At 37.4% G+C, this 21,133-nt stretch overlaps 1 protein-coding gene across 1 annotated transcript; it reads left to right on the forward strand.

Annotated features, from left to right (window-relative positions):
* Positions 1-9,075: 9,075 nt before the first annotated feature.
* Positions 9,076-20,143, forward strand: LOC130731489 (probable pectin methyltransferase QUA2). Its single transcript, XM_057583805.1, has 9 exons — positions 9,076-9,332; positions 9,992-10,825; positions 10,913-11,045; positions 11,484-11,724; positions 15,119-15,332; positions 15,499-15,674; positions 15,799-16,102; positions 16,827-16,965; positions 19,573-20,143. The coding sequence occupies exons 2-9, from the start codon at positions 10,128-10,130 to the stop codon at positions 19,738-19,740; spliced, it is 2,073 nt and encodes a 690-aa protein (XP_057439788.1). The 5' UTR covers positions 9,076-9,332; positions 9,992-10,127; the 3' UTR covers positions 19,741-20,143.
* Positions 20,144-21,133: the final 990 nt, after the last annotated feature.

A 21,133-nucleotide genomic window follows, 5' to 3' on the forward strand; every position in this document is an offset into this window, starting at 1 on the left:
AATGCATGATCAAAAAGATAAAAAAAAATCTATAAAAGAAAAATCATGGTTTTAAAAACCGAACCGGACCGGCCAGTTCGACCGAAAAAACCGGGAACCGGTCAGGTGGACGATCTGAAACATGCCTAAAACCGAGCACCTTAAAAACCGGATGAAAACCACAAAAACCGGTTAAAACCGGCAGAACCGGTGTAAACCGGTGGTAAAACGGTTAGACCGGATTGTTGAGCTGTCATTTAAATTTTCGTTTTCAGTGTTTCAATTTGCAACTCTCCATGCGCAGTTTTTGACTATTAAAGGACCTTAAATATTCTCTACACTCAACGTCAGACTAATCTCAAAATGGGTGAAATATTAATTATTTTGAAACAATCACCAGTTTTAGGTATCTGCTACCAAGAAAAAAAAATGTATACACTACTTTTTTTTCGACATTTGTTTCAGGAATTATGAATGCATCTTAATTTGTTCTTGAACGTGAATTCATCTTAAATTTGGCTCTTCATGTACCATTTCTTTGTTTCGTCATACATTTGTGAATATTGCTAATGTCATCATTCAATAAATTTAGCAAACGTATCCTTGTTGCTTTATTCATTTTTTTAATTTGTTATTTTATGCTTAATATTTAGTTACTACAATATTAACATGTTACTCCCTCCGGTCCTATTTATAAGCAACAAAAAAAAATTCACATAGTTTAAGAAATATAGTAAAACTAGATAAAATGTATTAAATTTGTCTTGAATCAAAATAAACTTCCAAAATTACCCTTTGTTATTCGTGTTGGAAAGTGGGAAAGAGAGAGAATAATTAATGAGACACATTCTACATGTTAGAATTAATAAGGGCATCATTGGAAAAAAATAATTACTATAGCTCAAACTTTCATTTGGTTCTTATAAAAAGGACCAAGATTTTTCTTCTCTTTCATGCTTATAAATAGGACCGGAGAGAGTATTATCAAATCTAAATTTCAGTATAAAAATAAAAGTAGTAACACAAGTATTGGTATTAAATATTTTTAAATGACATTTAATGATCGATTTAGTTTTAAAAATAATATTTTTTAACTCACTACTACCTTATACATTATATATTTATTTAAAAATAATATTATTTAAATTATTGCGGTAAAACCGGTTCGACCTCGGTTCAATTGCAGTTGAACCAATGAACCTTGAACCAGTGCCCTCACCAGTTTGATCACCGGTCCGGTTTTAATAACCTTGAGAAAAATATGCTAAAAATGCATGGACTAAACTCAAAGTAACTCAAAAATAAACTTTACGCGGAAAACAGGTATTTTTTTTTCTTTTTAATTATAGCGATAGAAAAATAAAGACATAACCCAGCAAACTAAACTAACCGATGTACATCAAATATAAACATGCTCAGCCTCAGCTGCACTCCAACGTCACGCGCACTCGCAGTGACTCCAAAGTAGTGTGCCCGTAGGCAAATATGTACAGATCCAGAAGTGTGAGTAAAAAGTCATAAATACAATCCACCAAGAGTAAGTCAGCCTCAAAATGGCCTAAGTAAAGACCCCTATAGTCCGACTGACTCACTGTGATCCCTCAGTAAGACAACCACACAAAAAGCCATGCGTCGGGAACCTACCCTGTCCCAAAAGCAAAACGAATCAGAGCTCTACACAAAATATGACGCCTGCCTAACCTACCCTCCCTGTACCGCTCAAAGCTCCTCCTCCTCCTCCTCGTCGCTCGGCGAGTAGCTGCCAACGTCGGTGTCGGAGTCAGAGTCCACCGTGATCATCTCGTATCCAAGTCCACGACCTCCTTCCTAACTGTCCTGCGAACAACCCTAGTCGAGCCCATCTCAACATCTACATCCTCAGTAAGGACATCCTCCTCCACCACACGAACTAGGGGTTCCACACGGTAGCCGCGTGATGGAGTAAACGGAAAACGGCGAGAGGCAGATGGAACAACAGGCTCCCTCTTCGGCTCCACGAGCCTCGAGGACGACGCAATGTCGGTAAGATCGACAGCACTAGCAGGAAGTGGCGCAACAGGTGCATCAACATCAGCCTCGATCTCGGATGGGTCCTCGTCATCAGATGAAGATGAAGATGGTGCAGGTGGTCCTCGACCAGTACCCGGTCCACAGCGAACTGAAGGCGGCAAGTTGAAGCTCAGCTCCATGCGTCGTAGAACTCCCCTCGTCAGACGTCCACGCTCGTCAGTACGGTCCTCCATGACCCTTCCCCGGTACGTCGCCCGATGATCCACAGGATCGATCACCCAAGCGGTGGGGGCATGTCGGTCAACCAACTCAAACCTGATCCCCCCCCGAGGGAGAGACCATCGAAAACCAGTCCGCCATCGACATCTGGCAGTAGGCCGACCGCCCAAACACAAACATGAAACCAAAGCCAAGGCGCTAGGGTCAACTCACGGAATAAAGTAATTTATACATACAACATGTGATTGGGGTATAGATATATATATGTTTATATATATATATATATATAAATAATCCTAGCATGTTATCGGCTCTAACAATGCTTCGATAATTCAAATAGCATACGATTCCAGTCAGGGTGAATGTATGCGTGAAATGCAATTCAATATGATCCGGATAGTTCAATTGGGATGGGCACCACGAGTCTGCCCGACACAGGCCTAGTGTCGACAACTCTGCTCGGGTGTCGCTTACAAACCCATGCATAGTCAGATCAGTCCCAACCACCCTAGGTCGTACCACTCTGCCCGCTATGCCGAAGATACATCCATGTGTTCTTCGATGAAGGCCGTCCCAACCTTCGTGAAGCCGTCCCAACTTCACCGAGGCCCAATCTTTCGATCTTACAAACCTCGAATGTATGCATGATGCAATATGGTTAGCCAAACATCGAATCGTCCTCACAACGCAAGTGTTTAGCTTAATTCTCAAATTCAAAACTCAAGAGTTTAATGCTGACCCTACGACATAACTCCAACAACAAGAGTACCAGAGTACTCGGTGACTTTCACTCGTCACCGTGGCTCACCCCCGTGATGTCCACCAATTCTCCAGAACCCACGACAAAGTCGACTTTTCCCCGTCTTTCGCAATCATTTTCCCATTTAGATTCCATATGGTTTATTCGTTAATGAAAACGTTTCGAATTGAATTAGTCAAGTTATGAGTTTAATTCTCGAAGTCTAAGTTTCCTAAAGTCTCTAGTTTCCAAAATTCTATTCTTTCTAAGTTTGCCGAAAATCCACCAAACGTAAATCCCGGGGAAAGTCTAAGTATACAAACGAATGGCTAAGTCTCAAACCCCGTGTCTGGACTTGCCTAGGGTTGTTCATTCAACCCGAAAGATCAAAAGGAATCAATTCAGTGATTCTTCGCTCCGAAATCGCGTCAATACGCACAATTTAATACAACATAAATCTCATAAGTTATGAAAGCAACATAACAATAAATCATCATCATAACCAATATCAAAATCATACATAAGTCGAATTTATCGACGCCTATCATGCAATCTTAGCTAATTGGTAAGTTGCCCTAACCTCGAGTTGTTCCAGCCTCGCGGTATAGGTTCTCCTCACAAAGCTGCTACGTAGAACCCAAAGTTCCTTCAACTGAACCTCGGAGAAAACAAAGCAGAAATCCATACAAAATCGATTAGCTCGATCACAACACAACTAATTAACGATAGACAAAGCATTTAAAGCTTCAGAGTACAACAATCGAACACGAGAGGACGAGTTATCGCAAAAACGAAAACCTCCCCCCCCTAAACATGCTCTCAGCCCTAAAGAGAAAAGGGTTCCGGCGCTTTTTCTTCGATCTAAATTAATTCCTAGGTAGTTTTAGGGTAAAACTAGGGTAAAGAAACTGTCGGAAAAATTTTAGAACGACCGGGTCGAAATACGACTAGTTAGGGGCATTTTGGTCCAAAATTAAAGCTAAAAAACTCAAAGTTAAAACTTCGGAAAAAAATTTGATGCGAACGTTCACAACGACATTTGTAGCAACTAATCCTAAAGGCACTAAGTCGGATTGTGACTTTTCGACATTAAAGTTTCAATATGTGCACAAAAGGGTTTTTATACAGTTTTTCAGATCTTTGACAACTCGATCAAAATCGGCGAACAACGGCGAGTGTTCTACGTTGTTGGGCAAGCATAGAAGGTAGTTCAACAGAAAAATCAGGAAAATCGGACATTTTTACGAAAAGCTCGAAACTTTGAGCACAGAAATGGCTAAAGAAACGCGACAAAAAGAATGATCAAAGGTAAGAATCAAGCAAGTTACCTTGATGCCGTGAAATAGAGACAAACTGCTCGAAGATCGGTCGAGAAACGACGAAGTTCTTCCTCCCTCTCCTCTCCTTCAAACCCGCGGCCTCTATGTGGTGAATGGGTAAGATATTTTGATTTTTTTACTATTTATAGGAGAGTGAAATCGCGGGAAAATGAAAACTTCGCGATTCCGATTTTTGCAGCACGTTCATCGGTGAATTCTAAGCGAGATTTTGGCGACAGAATTCCAGAACTCAAAACAGGTTTCATGAATTTGAGAAAAACGATCCAAAAGCGGTGTAAGTTAATTTGCCCCGAAAAACTACTTTTTGCTGTGAAGGTCAGATGACAAAACTTCGTTCTGAAGAAAGATTGGAAACGTCGAAAGAAATCTGGCAACGCGGATGGAAACTTTGTTAAAAGCTCCGAATAGAAAAAGTCTTCATTCAGTGATTGAATTTAGGGTTTTTAAAGCAAAGAAATTAGCGTCGTCGGACTTCCGAGAAGTGAATCCTATCGTGCGTACAGTCCAGGGTTCCGAAATGAAACACTGGTCAAAGGAAAAATAAAGAGAACTTCTTATTTTTCCAAGGATTTGAAATATCGCTTAAACATTGCTTTAAGAGCGGAATTAGCCTATTCTGGACACTCTCGCCATAAGGCGGGTGTGCAGACGACTCGCACTAACTCCTAAAACAACTATGGTACCATCCTCAAGCAATTCCTGAACTTTCTTCTTCATTGAATTTTCCCAAACTGTAAACTCCTGTCACGCTTACACTGATTCTACGCGTGAGTCGGAAATTAAACTTTAAATCCAGTTCTGCAAATCCGGGTCTTACACTTCTGAAGCTTGGATTGTCCAAAGTATCACTATCTTTCAGCTTCAATGACTCAAGACTCCATCGTCTGACCAAAACAACTATGCAAAAGGATTCCATCTCAAGGTGAACTAAGCAAGAGTTTGATGAATCGTCCACTGAAGGAAATGGAACAAAGGACTATACTTGTTCACATGTGACTTGTTGATCCTGACAAGAGTACAATGATCAGAATTAAAAGTACAAAACTGCCATGTCGTTAGAAAGCTATGAAGCATGCCAATATGCCAAAAGGAGAAAAGTATTACCTGACATTCAGTATCAACGATCAAGAAGCTCTCTATGGTCTACACAAGTCTGAACACACTCGGCTGAGAAAAAGTGATAAAAGTACACTCACAACTATCATGGGCGATGAAGACCTGTTTAAAGTCTATCTATGTCTTACTAAAGTCTTCATCCATCTGACACAAATCAGAATGACTTCCATAATAGTACTTGTGGTTAGAACGTCTCTTTTCGACTCTCTAACGTCTACTGCAATCTACTCAGTGAGTCTCATACCTTGCAATAGTCATTTGCTCAAGACTCATTATAAATGGTTTGAGAAGAAGAAAGAGAAAGAGAGAGTGTGATGTGAATGTAAGAGAAGCGAGCGTGAGAGAATAAGTGAAATAGAGTGTGAAAGAAAGAGAAGCATCGAAGAATAGACATATGAGATGGAAAAAGGAAGACATTCAGAAGAAGAATATGCATATGCGAGCTCAAGAGTAAGATCAATTCAAAGTCAGAATGAGGAAGAAAAGACGACAGATTGCACAAGTTGAGGGGCAGCTTACTTGAGTGATCATATAATTGAAGTCCCAAATGATAGATCAAGAGTGAAGAAAAGCAAGGCTAAATTAAAATGGATACTATCATCAATGCCTATATGTTAGAAAAACCAAAAGTGAAAAGAAAAAAGGCTTAAAAAGAAAAGATAGAAGTTCTAAGACTTAGAGAGAAAAGCAGTGAACGGCTATGATCATGAGTTCATAACGTCTACCTTGCCAATTGATTGAGTCATGAGATTGTTCATTAGAAGAAAAGGGCTCGCCCAGTCCACCAACATAGCATCATGAGCTAAATTAGGAACTGGATAGGTCTCGTAATAGAACCTGAAGAGAAAGGTGTAGAAGGGTTCATTATTTGCCTAAGTGATGCAGACCATGGAGTGAAAGTTTATTAGAAGATCCTTTTTATTAATCCAATGATAGACCAAATGGGTAGAAAGATCCCGCCAACTTGTAACAAACTTGGGCGCCAGAGAAAGGAACCACGTATAAGGGTGGCTTTCCTCAATGTTCAAGGAAAAATATGGCACATGATCGCGCAGGGGCTATGAGACAACTCATCTCAATCTTGAATGATAATTCTATTGTAATCTGAGAGAGAGAAAAGAATTTTTTTAAACCAGCAGAGAGTTAAGGAGCGTTGCTTATTTAAGCAATGTTGCTAATTAGCTTTTAGCAACTAGCAACGACAACTCATCAAGCTCCAATGGAACCAAAAAAATAAGCAACATTGCTTATTTTCTCCAACCATGTTAAGCAACCTGCGTTGGAGTTGCTCTTAAAGTGCTCTCTTGGGCCAATTACCCTCCGTGTAGGGCTTAACAGTAGACGCCTTCCAAAATCTCTCTAGAAGTTTTAGGGCTATCGGTGCCGCAAAATAGTGAGTCACGAAAGAGAGAAAATCATCATATCCATCGAGGTGAAGGGTCTCGGGTTCGAATTCGAAAGAGGGATTAATTTACTAACATTTCTAACAACTATATAACATTTTCTTATAAAAAAAAATCATATCCGAGGTGTGGAATATCCATCATCCCCATTTATGGAGCCTGACTTACATTTTTGTAAATGGTGTCTGACTTATTATTATTATTTTTTACCATCTATCGGACCTGAGTAAGCCATCCAGCATCAAAATAATTTTTGTCAGAAATTACTTTTTTTGAAAAACTCCTTCTTTTGTGTGTACATATATCATTACAATAAGCCATCTATCATATAATGGGAATCTATGGGCCCAATAGAAACTACCAAAAGCATAATCACTTGATTTCTACAGACAACCAAATCCGCGTAAGTTAAGAGATGTCATAGCTTTTTCCATCTGTTATTTGCTTTTTGTCACCCAGAAAATACAGCACCGAACTAAATTGGGTAGTACATGTATATATGTGCATATATGTGCTTGTCTAAACCCTGGAGCCGGAAGTGCAAAAAGAAAAAAATAGGAAATTATGAAATGAGCATATATATAGGCAACGTGACCTCATGCATGCGCGAATGTGCACCAAACGGCTGCATTTATGAAATGATGATAGCTAATTTTTTTTTTTAGTGTGAGTCAGGATCCACCAATTTCATGCCAAAGTCAAAATGCACATTAGGCTACAATTAATAAGATAATTATAACTAAGGAAGAACGAATCCTCCCATATATATATATATAGTATATTTTTTTCCTTGTGTCACTCAGTGTTCCCAATCTTGTTCCACTCACTCAGATCTACCATTTGGCTTCCCACTCTAACACTCTTATAGTAAGAACTTAAGAAATCTCCACTTTCCACTGCTTTCGTTTCTTGTTGCTCAGACAAGCTGGCTTTATTCTTTATAATTAAAGAATAAACAAGCCCAAATATGAAAAGGGTAACTCTCCCACACCCTCTTTAATTAACATGGGTCGTGATCCCACCCCATTCAAACCTGCAACATGCGGCGGTAAGAAAAATTCACAAATTATAGGGCCAATGAGTGACTGTTAAAAATGGTGTTTACCAATCATTTTTACTTAAATATAGAGTGTTGTGCACCCTTTTCTTTCTAATAGCAAAAGTACAGATTTTAAAAATTATTAGAGTTTGTTAGATTGTCGTTTTAGTTTTCTGTATTTAAAAACTATTTTTAACCGTCTTTCAACAAAACACTATTTGAATTATATATTTTTCAACATTAAAAAACTGTATTTTCAAACCTAAAAACAGAAAAAGAAAACATATTGTAGATGTTCTGGATTTTAGTTTTTAAAACTGAAAACAAATTGTATGTGTGAAAAACTGTAATCAAACAGGTCCTTAATATGTATTATGACATGACATTTATTACATTAAACGATGATCGAAGGGGTGTATGAAAGTTTCCATAACCAAAGGGTAATGTGAGCATGATGAAACGTGCATGTTTGAAGACATAGTAGAAAATCATAATAAATTTAAAATAACGGTGGACAGAAACAATTTTTTTTAACTTTTGCAACTCTCTCCCATAATTTTGTTTTCATTGTGGTTTTTCACTGTGTATGAATTCGAACACGTACTTAGTGTGTGTTTAATTTTTCTTTAAACCTAACAGATTCACATTCACGTCAGATAATATAATAAAATTTTCTTCCTCGATTATATTTATATTGAACTAACACATGACTAATTTTAACTTCTTCGTGCATGTTTATTTTACCGTTAGAGCTTATGTAAACGCGATGTCATTCATCTCAAACACCAACGAACAAACTCAAATTTGCCGTATTGAATTTAATCTCGATAGATATAGAATTTTGACATGTCAATTTCAACTTACATCAACGTTAAGTTCAATAAAAATTCAAATGCATGCGTTTGCACATCACCAAAACAATAAGTACACTTAATAGTGTTCCATTTTTGCAAGATTTATGTTTGCATCTTTCTTTTTCATAGATATGATTAGCTGAATACTTTTCCTGTGTATGATTATTTAGGGTATCTTTTTAGGTAGCTCCCTTCCTATGTTCGTAAGGCTAAGAGTAGATAAATGGTACCCGTGAATATATATCTTATTCTATTATTTACTGCTTGTCTTAATTACCAGGATTAATAAATAAACACATGAAATGGTTGTAAATTTAATTTAACTCAGCATTATTAAATGGAATTTAATGTGACCTCTTTTTCTTAATTTCTGGAATTTATTATTAATTGGCATGGGAGTGGTGTCATGAATCGCAATCTGGATCAGTACAAAATCTCTGCTTGCTCTCTCATGTTCGTCTTTGTTTCCTAAACATAGTGTTAGCATTCGAATTGAACCAGTGAGTGAGTGAGTGATTCAGAGAAGAAATAACCAAACCAAACCAAATCGAAGGTGAACAAGAAGAAAAACACGCAAAGAGGTAGTGTTGTTCTTCGTGATTCGTTTATGGAATGCACCGAGAAACCAACAAGGTACTTGTTGTCATTGCTTGTTCATAAGCGAGCTCTTCATTTTCACTGTTTTTTGATCTGACATGGTTGTTTTTTTCACTCTTTGTGTTACCTGCTGCATTGATCTAAATGGGGTTTTGTTTTTCCTCTCTGAACTTCCATTGCGATACGTTAAATGTGTTTTGTTTTTACTCGCTTCTGGTTTTCGATGGCGATGGCAAATTTTATTATTTTTGAAAAAAAAAAGAAAATGACTCATGTGTTTCTCTGATTTGCTTCTGGGTTTCGATTTGTAGTTTTGTATGAACAATGAAAGAGTTTTCTTTTCTTTCTTTCTGAAGACTGTGCTTTTTATGAGTGTTTTAGTGAATACTTATGGAACTAACTGCTAGTGATTTGCATAACTTTAACTTAATTTCTTCGAATCTTACAATTTCCACTAGTTGTTTGTTTTTTTTTTTTTTTTAATTCGTACATTTCCATTTCAATGTTGGGTCCGTGATGGATCTGGTGCGGTGAATTAATTAATGTTGTACCCTCTCGTTATTCACATGTTTTTTATTTTTTGAATAGGATGTTTGGTTTGCTTAATTACTGAATTGGTGTTTTTACTAGCTGCCTTGTTCTGTTTGAAATGAACACATCAATCTTGACATGTTATCTGATTTTTATTATTACAGGTTTGTATTTGATTAAGTGGAGGCAGATTTAACCAATGATTTTTACCTCACAAATTCGAATGATGTTGGGATAGCATTCTTTTATTGGTTTCTGGGTGTGTTAATAAGTATTTGCATCAACCATCTTGCTTAGAGAATGAACAGGCCTCTGCAAAGAGGTGTGTCTGGGATACGCGTCCCTGATAGCAGCCAGGACTCCTGGGACTCCCAGTCCAAAGATAAAGCCGAAAAGGAAGGTTTGGACAGAAGACTTAGCCCATTACCTTTGGGGTCTCCCTTTAAGTTGTTTTTTGCAGATAATTCTCATTCTAAATATGGCATTACTGAGAATAGTTTCTCATCTGATCCCTTCATTGTTGGGACTCCTAGAAATCGGCACCAGTTGATACTCTTTATTTTGAAGTTTAGTTTAGTATTTATAGTTATTCTTGCCCTTGCTGGATCTTTTTGGTGGACAATCTCAATTTCAACCACAACAAGAGGTCATATTTTTCATGGCTATAGAAGACTCCAAGAGAAACTTGTATCGGACCTGTTGGATATTGGGGAGATTTCTGATGCTCCCTCAAGGTTGAAGGAGCTTGAATTCTGTTCTCGGGAGTATGAAAACTATGTTCCTTGCTTTAATGTTTCTGACAATCTAGCTCGGGGTTACTCTGATGGCAATGAGTTTGGCCGGCAATGTGCCCATGAGCCCAGGCAAGATTGTTTAGTTCTCTCTCCAACGAATTACAAAATTCCTCTTCGATGGCCTACGGGAAGGGATGTTATCTGGGTTTCTAATGTTAAAATCACTGCACAACAGGTCCTTTCGTCTGGAAGCTTCACCAAGAGGTGAGTGATATACATCTGTCCTACTGGCTTGCATACCCTCAGCAATCGTTTCATCTTAAATTTTTCATGTTTTTTATTTGACTGTAGGATGATGATGCTTGATGAAGAGCAAATTTCCTTTCGCTCTGCCTCTCTTATGTTTGATGGTGTTGAAGACTACTCACACCAAATCGCAGAAATGATTGGACTCAGAAATGAATCTAACTTCATACAAGCAGGGGTAAATGAATATTTGACACTTTATTTTTTGTTGCGGCTCTCATCAATTATATCATATTTCACTACTTTGATACATATCAATTATATAATTGAGCGTACTCCATTTCGTCTACTTGGCCAACTGTGATAAATGACTGGGTATCTTGTATATATTTACCTTGCTCTGCAATGGTACAATAATATGTTTTGAAGTGTCAGAATATTCTGTGGGATTGTTGAATGAGTTTCTGACTTCTTTGGCTGTGCAACATCTGCTCTGCTCATCTACTTACTGATTAACTATGTTAATTATATTAGTAATTCTTTTTGTACCTTTATTTGGTGGGGTTTGTGATAGGTTATGGTGGTAGTCAATTTTAACATGGTTCTTAAAATTTGACTCTGATTCCTTGCCTTAAGTGCTCTTGGATTGAGCATGTTGACATTCTAAAATATACAGGTTAGAACCATACTGGACATCGGTTGTGGATATGGTAGCTTTGGAGCCCACCTCTTTCACAGTCAGCTTTTAACTATGTGCATTGCAAACTATGAGCCTTCAGGCAGTCAAGTTCAACTTACACTTGAGAGGGGTCTTCCTGCTATGGTTGCTTCTTTCACTTCTAAGCAGTTGCCATATCCGTCTCTCTCCTTTGATATGGTGCATTGTGCTAGATGTGGCATTGACTGGGACCAGAAAGGTATGTGTGACAATCAACCACATGCTACTATCTATAAGTTCAATATGGTTCTGATAGTCTGTTTTTCGACATAACCTGATTAAGCCCTTCCAAGCAAGATTTTATGTGATGATTCATGAATGTCATTTGAAGAAGGAATTAAAAATAATAAAATAAGAACGAAAATTTGTTACTATAAATTTATAGTAATTTATTCTGTTTCGAGTTATGCTTCTGTATTTTTTACACATCTCAGGTATTGAACTTGTGGACTGGCTATTTGCTGTGTTGTATTTTTCTCCCGAGTGATCTTAGACCATTAACACTCTTTTGAAAAATATTGACTATTGACGATCCTTCTTTTATCATTTATGGTTCTTCCAGCCATGCTTTGGGACATAGACTCTCATACTTTGATCTCAGCAATATATTTTTCAGTTGCAGTTATTCATTTTAATGGTTTTTAATTTGTATACATTTCATATGTTGAACTGTGAGAGCTACCTATTTCTTGTGGTGTTGTAGTTTTCCCCCATCAACCATAGACCTACCGTATTGTCTTTTGGAAATTGGAACCAAGGAAGAATATTGACAGAGTTCTGGGCTTCTATATTATTTTTGGTTGTTCCAACTAAGCCCAAGATTTGAGCCTTTCCCATTTTGACTGAAAGTATTGTTCTAACAAACCATACATAACATCACTTGCACTAAAAATCTAATCTTCCACATGGGATGCCTACAAGTCTTGCTGTAAATTCCTTATTTCTTTCTGATGTAACTCTACTTTGAAATGCAGAATTCTTAGAAATTATATGCTGTACACTTTGGGGGTGGGGTGGGGGGAATATACTAAAACCATGTTTTTTGTCACTAGGAGTTTTGCACAGTTAAATATATTAATCATTTTTGTCTAAACTCTAAAGCCATCCAACTTAAAGCTGATTATTAATTACCTTGCCAAAGGCAAGCTAAAGATAGTGCTTTTTGTATTCTTTTTTTGTGCCAAGTATTCATTGAGAAAATTGCTCATCATTGTATATCAATAGTGAGTAAAATTCTGAAGAAGCTGTTTTGAAGTTAGTATTAGAGCTCCCGGTATCAGAGAGACTACTTCTGTGTCAAAGCCCTGGCCGGCTTCATTGCAGCATCATCCTCCATTTCCAAACCCTAGTCGCTTTCATTTTGGCCAGTCAAAAGTTTCCTTCATTACTACCATCTCATCTTCTCTGCCTTCATTGCACCTTCGTTTCATAGAACTGCCACTGTAGTTGCCGTCAGCAACCACATTTCTGACCAGAGACTATACCTAGAGGTTCTTCACACTGAGATTGGCCAGAAACCAGTATTTCGAGCCCAACTGCTCATTCACTTGTTCTCTGGCATGTGCAGTCCACGCGACTTCAGATCTCAAATGTCACCTTATGCTCTTGTTTCAGTGGTTGGACCCCTTGTTTGGCTCTTCTTTCTAGGGGTAATACCTGATACCTCCTAATTGGTTTTCAGCACCATTAGTGAATATGTTTGACGAGTTCCTTTCTCTCAGCCTTGTCGCTGATTAGACTGGTATGAACCTTAGTTCTAATCATTCACTATCTCTGGTGCTATCCAAGTGACTCGAGTTATTGACTCTGGTGCTATTGACCTGATGACACTTTGTTCTTCATAAGTTCACGTTTCTTATATTATCAATAGGGACGGAAATAGGTTGGGTTGAGCTGGGTTTCTAAGGTCTAAGTCTGTCATACTTCCCAAACTTATGGCCTCAGCCTTGTTTGTTGGCCTAATGTAGTAGCCTAGTTTTCAAGGACTAGCCTAGCATTCTCTGATGTGTAGTATGGTCTCAAAGTCTATTTTATATTAAGGTATTTAAATAAGTTTAAACTTTATCTCTAAATATGCTTATAGGCTCTCAATGTTTGTATAGCCTAACATGTTTAAATCTTCAAATAAGTCATTAAGTACTTTAAAAAGAAAGTCATTAAGTATATAATTTCAATATATTATAATAAAAACATATTCTAATAATAATAGTAATAATAAAAATACTATTATATATCTTGAATTTTCCTAAATAGGCCAGGTTGTTAAGCCTGTAAAACATTCTCAAGATCATAAGCTCACTATTCCACTAGTGTATATTGATGATATTATTAAAGCAAGCAATGCGGCAGCTGAGAAAAAACAATTGATGGAAAAGTTAGCTTCTGAATTCAAGATGAAAGATCATGGAAAGCCAAAGTACTTTCTTGGAATTGAAATTTCTTATTCCCATCAAGGCATCTTTATTTGCCAAAGAAAACATGTTATTGATCTTCTTAAGGCAACTGGGAAACTGGGCTGCAAGGCTACTAGTATATACTATATACCCATAAACTAGGAATGAAGAAGGAAGGAATTCCTCAAGCTGACAAAGCACAATATCAGAGGTCAGTAGGAAAATTGGTATATCTTTCTCATACAAGACTAGACATGGCATATTTAGTTAGTGCCATCTGCCAATCCATGACCCAAGAGCAAGGAACTTACAAGTAGTTACTTGAGGTTTATAGCTGGTAGAGGATTGTTGTTAAAAAAGATGGAGGTTTATTTGTGGAAGTTTATATCAATGCCGATTATGCAAGATCAATAGCAGATAGGAGATCAACTTGAGGTTACTGTATGTTCTTGGATGGAAACTCAGCTGCTTTGAGTAGCGAGAAACAAAGCGTAGTGTCTCAATCAAGCGCAGAAGCTGAATCAGAATCATCCACTATCATTTATTAGGATTTATGTGCAACAAGAACAACAAAAGTTGCATCCCACTAAGTGAGGTCGGTTATGGGTCACATGACGCTATTGGGCTGGATCAAAAACCAAATTTTGTTGATATTATTAACCATGTGCTCACTTTCAATAAGATCTCCCAACGTCCTTTTTGGCCTCCCTATACCCTTCTTCATAGGACTAAACCATGTTATCAACCCTTCTCACTGGTGTCTCCAAAGGTCTTCTTTGTACGTGTCCGAACAACCTTAGCCGATTGTCCTTGATAGGTATATAAATTTTAAAGCTTGTAATTTGTATATTATCAGCGAATAAAATTCTGATTACTCAGTTTTCAAGTCAAAATGTGCAGATACCTTTTAGGTCTATTTGCCCTCTGTTGTTAAATTATCCAACAAACTGGGTTTAGCTTTTGAAAATCTTCCTCTCATTTATGCGTGAATTCATCCGTTAAGCTGCCTTTACTAAATAATTTTGTTCCCATTTGTAATTCTTGAACTTAAGAATCTGAAAATTTGATTCCGAGCTTTAAAAATATAAATTAAATTTTTCTGTATTTATTAATATTATAGCACCTCGTGGTAACTGAAATGGATCCACGAAATTCTTGGACTCTGACTGATCTTATTAACATTCATATTACATGGTATAGATGGCATTCTCTTGATTGAAGCTGATAGACTTTTAAAACCGGGTGGCTACTTTGTCTGGACGTCACCTCTGACAAATGCTCGTCGTAAAGACAGTCAGAAAAGATGGAAGTCTGTACTTGATTTTACTGAAAACCTTTGCTGGGACATGCTGTCACAGCAAGATGAAACTGTTGTATGGAAGAAAACTAGTAAAAGAAAGTGTTATAATTCAAGGTAACGCTTCTGTGAAATGTATTTATTAAAATTTTCACTTCACACATCCTGGGGAAACAGAGTTTTTAGTAACTAGGATCTCTGTAATATGTATATGCATCTGTTTGCTAAATAAATCTTTACAAGTATCCCTGTTTCTTAGCATTACCTCTATTTGTATTTCCAGAAAGAATGGTTCTCCCATTCCTTTATGTGGTAGAGGCTATGATGTGGAGTCTCCTTATTATCGTGAGCTGCAAAATTGCATAGGAGGAACACATAGCAGCCGTTGGATTTCCATCAATGAGAGGGCTAGGTGGCCTTCCAGGGATCACCTGAATAATGACGAGCTAGCAATATATGGTAATTGTTATATTTTCAACATTTGCTAGTTGATCTCTTAATATAAGGATTGCACTGAACAATACTATTGAATGCGATATCACATTGGTTATCTTAATATGTGTATGTTATTTACTTGTGTTAGGATTGCAATCTGATGAATTTGCTGAAGATTCTGAAAGATGGAGAACAGCAATCCAAAATTACTGGTCTCTTCTATCACCTTTGATATTTTCTGATCATCCAAAGAGGCCTGGTGATGAGGACCCTCCACCACCTTACAATATGCTAAGAAATGTGCTAGACATGAATGCTCGTTTTGGTGGTTTTAATTCTGCATTGTTGCAAGCTGGAAAATCTGTGTGGGTCATGAATGTGGTGCCAATAAGTGGACCCAATCATCTTCCTTTGATCCAGGACCGGGGTTATGTTGGTGTTTTGCATGATTGGTATTTGCACCTCCTTTTTCTTCTTCTTTTAAAATATCATGATTCATCTTTTTGTTTTTGCTTGTTGATGTAAAATCTAAGCATAAATACGTTGATCTAAGTTTGCTTAATTAAGTTCTACTGGAGGATATAACATTGGCGTTAAGGTTTGAATATTCTTATTATGTGTTATTATGACATGAAATAATTAAGATTTCTGTTATTTGTTTTAAAAAATATGGCAATGAAGTAGTATAACTATTAAAGGATGATGGAGTTTGTATTTGTCAAGAACCAGTTCTACCTAACAACTTCAGTTGTTAGGAGAAAGCAGTTGAATGATTTTATGTGTCTAACACACCCTTAATGCAAGAGCTATTTCAGCTTAAGTGTGGACAACACATACAGTGACTTAGTGCTAGAATTTATTTGAATTGTGAGTAGGGGCACCAGAGGTTGAACTCATAATCTCTTAGTCATGGAGGCCATGTCAAGGTTCAACTCATCTTTAAACTTAAGGTATTAACTGGAGGCATAGGAATGGTTTTAAATATCTAACTTTATGACACCCTCAAGTTTAGCAGCTTAAATTAATTAATCCACTTAACTCATTTAGAAAGTGGAGAGGTTACAGTTGTTAATTTATAGGGAGCTTTATAATTATGATTTTGTGAACCATTGCTACTTATAATATGTCTTACACCAATTATAGTTTCTTACAATTATGATCTCTTGTGGCTTCTAGGTGTGAGGCCTTCCCTACGTATCCTAGAACCTATGACCTGGTGCATGCAGCAGGACTTTTATCCTTTGAAACTGATCAGCAGCGTAGATGCAAGATGATTGATATATTCGTTGAAATTGACAGGTTACTCCGACCAGAGGTATGTAATACTATGGGCTTTAGCTCTAGTTTATGGTCCTTTTCCCTTTTCTTTTTCGTGTATTTCCTCTTCACATTGTTTGATGTTCTGAGGAACAAATATATAAAGCTATGAGGAGTGAACTAATTTTTTATTGGCTTAAATAAGTTTTTGGTCCCTAACCTTTACTAAATGCTTGGTTTTCGTCCCTCGTCGGAGCAAAGGTGGGTTTTAGTCCCTAACCTTTGCCACAAGATTTGGTTTTGGTCCCTCCGGAGCTCTGGGTCAACGCCGGAGCTCTGGTGACCCATGTGGCATGGCCACGTCAGCTCAATGAGGTGACGTGGAATTTTTTTCTTTTCATTTAAAATATAAAAAAACTTAATAAAAAAAAAGCATAATCAAATAAAAAACTGTCAACCTCCTCCTCTTCTTCTTCTCCTCCTCACCAATCACACTCAAAATCCCATAGCCAAAAGCTTAAACCCAGAATGCAACCCAACCTCCTTCTTCTTCTTCTTCTCCACCATTTTCTTCTTCTCCTTCCCTCTCACAACTGCAGTAACAACAGAATGCAACCCCACTGCCACACTTCTCATCCAAACCCTGCATTGAAGAGTGAAGACACAGATCTAACCCCAATCCACCAACAACCCTACTTTCCTTTGCGATCTCGTTCTGGAAGAAAGGGGATGGGTCTTCCTCGTCTTCTCTGGAGCCACAAGTTCCAGTGAAGGTTCAGATCTGGGTTGGGGGAGGCGATTGATGGGGGAAATTTGATCCTAGGGTTAATCGGCATGTTGTTGAACGGTTGCTGCAAAAAGAGGGCAAGAAACCATCATGGTGAGGTTGGAGCATGACGTGTTCTTCCAATCTTCCTCTTCAATTTTGTGTTTATAATTATGTTGTTTAGGATTTTGTTACTCTTCTTCTGAATGGTTTTCTAATCCTCTTCTTTGCATTCTTGGATCTTAGAACATGTCTGCGACAGCTTCTTGTTGGACTTGAAGTTACTGTTTCTGAGGAGTTCTTTGTGATGGAATGCTTTGTGTTGGCATGTATATTGTTGGTATTTTTGTGGTCCTGGGTCGTGCTAGCTTTTGCTAAAGTTGGGTGGGATTTTTTCTTGCTGGTTTACTGGGTAATTGTCATTGCACTTGCAGGTCTATGGTTTTTTTGTGTTGGGGTTGGGGAAGTAATTAAATGGGTCTTTTAATTTAGGTGAGGGACTAGTTTAGGTTAATTACTGAGTTAGTGGGTTATTTAATTACTGAGTCAAGGGTTTTTAATTACTGAGTTAATTTTTTTTTAAAAATAAAAATAACATCTGGCCTCATTAATCCCATGTGGCATTGCCACATGGGCCACCGGAGCTCCGGCGTTGACTCAGAGCTCCGGAGGGACCAAAACCAAATCTTGTGACAAAGGTTAGGGACTAAAACCCACCTTTGCTCCGGCGAGGGACGAAAACCAAGCATTTGGTAAAGGTTAGGGACCAAAAACTTATTTAAGCCTTTTTTATTCAACACAGTTGGAGGGAGTAAGGATAGCTTTTTCAAAAACTTGAACTGACTCTTAAGAAGGTGAATTTAGGTTTAAAAATGGGCACTTGGCTCTTGTCCATAAAGAAAGAGGAGTTCACTAGTGTCAAGAACCAATTATCCGAAAAGCTTAAGCTGTTGGGAAAAGACCTCTGAATGATTTTATATCTAACACGCCCCTCACGTAAGAGTCCACTTGAACTTTGAAGCGTGGACAATGCACAGAGTTACCTACCATGTGCTGAAATTCAACTTTGGCTTAATTACACTTTTGGTCATTTAATGAGTGACACATAGGCTAACTCTGTTAGCAATTTAACGGTAAACTGACGGAGGGATCTAATTTTCACAAATTAAAAATGTTGGGATCAAAATCGCTCATTTTAAACATTGGGGAGTTAAATTGCACAATCATGATACATGAGGGACCAAAAGTGCAATTAAGCCTTCAAGTTTTTATTTGAAAATATTGGGGGGGGGAGCAATGATTGAACTCGAGACCACTTAGTCATAGAGGCTCCGATACCATGAAGAAGCAAGTATCCAAAAAGCTTAAACCGTTAGTAAAGGCCTCTGAATGATTTTATATCTGACAACTAGATTTGACTTCCCTTTTAAAAAAAATGAAATCTAGTCACCTTTATTGAACCAAAGCATGATGGCCTGGTTTCAAGCCTTTGATCTAATACTAATAGGATTGTAAAAGCTGCTGGATGATAATATTCAGGAACATTACACACTTTTATGATTTTATCCATGAATTCACCTTAATCTATTATGAGATTGTAATTGTATTAATATATAATCCTGATTGTTGTAGCTTTCAGTTCGTATGCCTTTTCTAAGCCTCATAAAGGTGTCACTTTTATAGAGCAATGGAACTATTTTTTAAAATTTTACTATCAGCTTCAGATTTAACATGTGTAGCTGGGTATGCATCAATTTGTGGATTTTTGTGGCGAGTTCCATGTCCATTTTAGACGTGTTTGACCAGGATCTTGTAACCTTTTTGTTTTGTGCTAGTACATTGAATGCCGTAAATCCCCTTGCCAATAATGTGTAACTACGACATTGCTCATGTGTGCAGGGTTGGCTTATAATTCGCGATACAGTTCCTTTGATAGAATCAGCCAGAGCTCTCACAACCCGGCTAAAGTGGGATGCGCGAGTTGTAGAAATTGAAAGTGACAGCGATCAGAGACTCCTGATCTGCCAGAAGCCTTTCTTTAAAGAGACAAGCAAACCAATTCATTGAGGTCCTGAAGAAATTAGACCATAACTAGTATTCATATATTCATTTTCATAATGTTCATTTATTAAGAAGAACATACCCCGCCATCAAAAGTGGGGACTGAAAATTTTGGACACAAAAAAGCCTTCCGAAGAAAAGCTATAAAGGAAACAATGAATTCAAGTCAGTGATACCACCACAACAACTCCTATGTAGCCGCAAGGTACATAGGGCCATGTAATTACCAAACGAGGAGCAAGAGCAGATGAGGAAGTATACTGGTAGATTTGATTTTTCGTGTGCTGTCTGATTACATACACACACATCATTTAAGATTGGGAAGATGATGATAGAATAATTTATATCTGGTGTATAAAATGCTCAGCTGTTAATTCCCCTTGTTTCTATAGAATCATTTTTCTGCTCATTTTATAGGTTCTTTAGTTTATGCTGTAATGACCCGGCAAAATTATATTGGTGCTTGCTGTGGTACCTTAATTTAAATGAGGGTACGGTACCTTAAATGATGTAAAACATCTTTATCTCCCATTTTTTTTAACTTTTAAAAACCTCTAGCACCATCATTCATGAGCATTTTAGTAGATTATCTCATTATCTTGTCGTTCGCCAAACACCAATTTCCATATCTCACCCTTATTGTGGTCAATAACTCTCTTGTTCTTACATCGCATACATTTCCACTTCCACCACTAGATTCTGATTTAAAAAGAGCTGCAACAACCAGCATGACGTCTAAGATTCCAACAAAACTTAAAAGGTCTAATCTTCTTTTTTTTTTTTATCCTTCAATTTCACAATTTCATCTAGTTAGAGTACAGTACCCAAAAGAATTTCAGGGTACCACAGAATTTGCCAATTATATTTTGGTTATTTTGTCCATGTTCATCTATGTTGTACAGTACCGGGTACGGGTACGGCATTTTTCGAAAAAACAGGGTACGGGTACGCCAGTTATATATATATATATATATAAATAAAATGTTTTCTACCACAATATTATTAATTAAAAATAAAATACTCGTATTTCTTGGTCAATACTCATATCAAATACCAACGTGATGGGAGGAAGAAGAACGTGAGCGGCTCTCTCTTCATTCTTCATAGTCGTCGTATGTTAGAAAGAAGTGAAAGGTAAATTAGGTTTTGGTCTTTTGAATAAATTGAGAATAAATTTTTTAATTTTTAAAATTTAAATAAAAAACTACAAAACGATATAGTTTTGAACATTTTTCTTTTTTATTTTTAAACTTATCCGACGTACCCACGGCGTACCCAAAACATACTCGCGGCGTACCCGTAGCGTACCCAAAACGTACCCAGTTTTTTTTGTTAAGCGATGCATTTGGGTACGTACCCACTGCGTACCCGTACCGGGTACGTACCTGGTACCGGTACT

The sequence above is a fragment of the Lotus japonicus genome, chromosome 1 (assembly GCF_012489685.1).
Source record: "Lotus japonicus ecotype B-129 chromosome 1, LjGifu_v1.2".
Lineage (NCBI taxonomy): Eukaryota > Viridiplantae > Streptophyta > Magnoliopsida > Fabales > Fabaceae > Lotus > Lotus japonicus.

Bases quoted from the DNA above. Each gene is read 5' to 3' on its own strand.
- LOC130731489 (XM_057583805.1), top strand. From the start codon at position 10,128: ATGAACAGGCCTCTGCAAAGAGGTGTGTCTGGGATACGCGTCCCTGAT. The intron at 10,826-10,912 runs GTGAGTGATATA...ATTTGACTGTAG, and splicing joins TCTGGAAGCTTCACCAAGAG to GATGATGATGCTTGATGAAG. The intron at 11,725-15,118 runs GTATGTGTGACA...TACATGGTATAG, and splicing joins CATTGACTGGGACCAGAAAG to ATGGCATTCTCTTGATTGAA.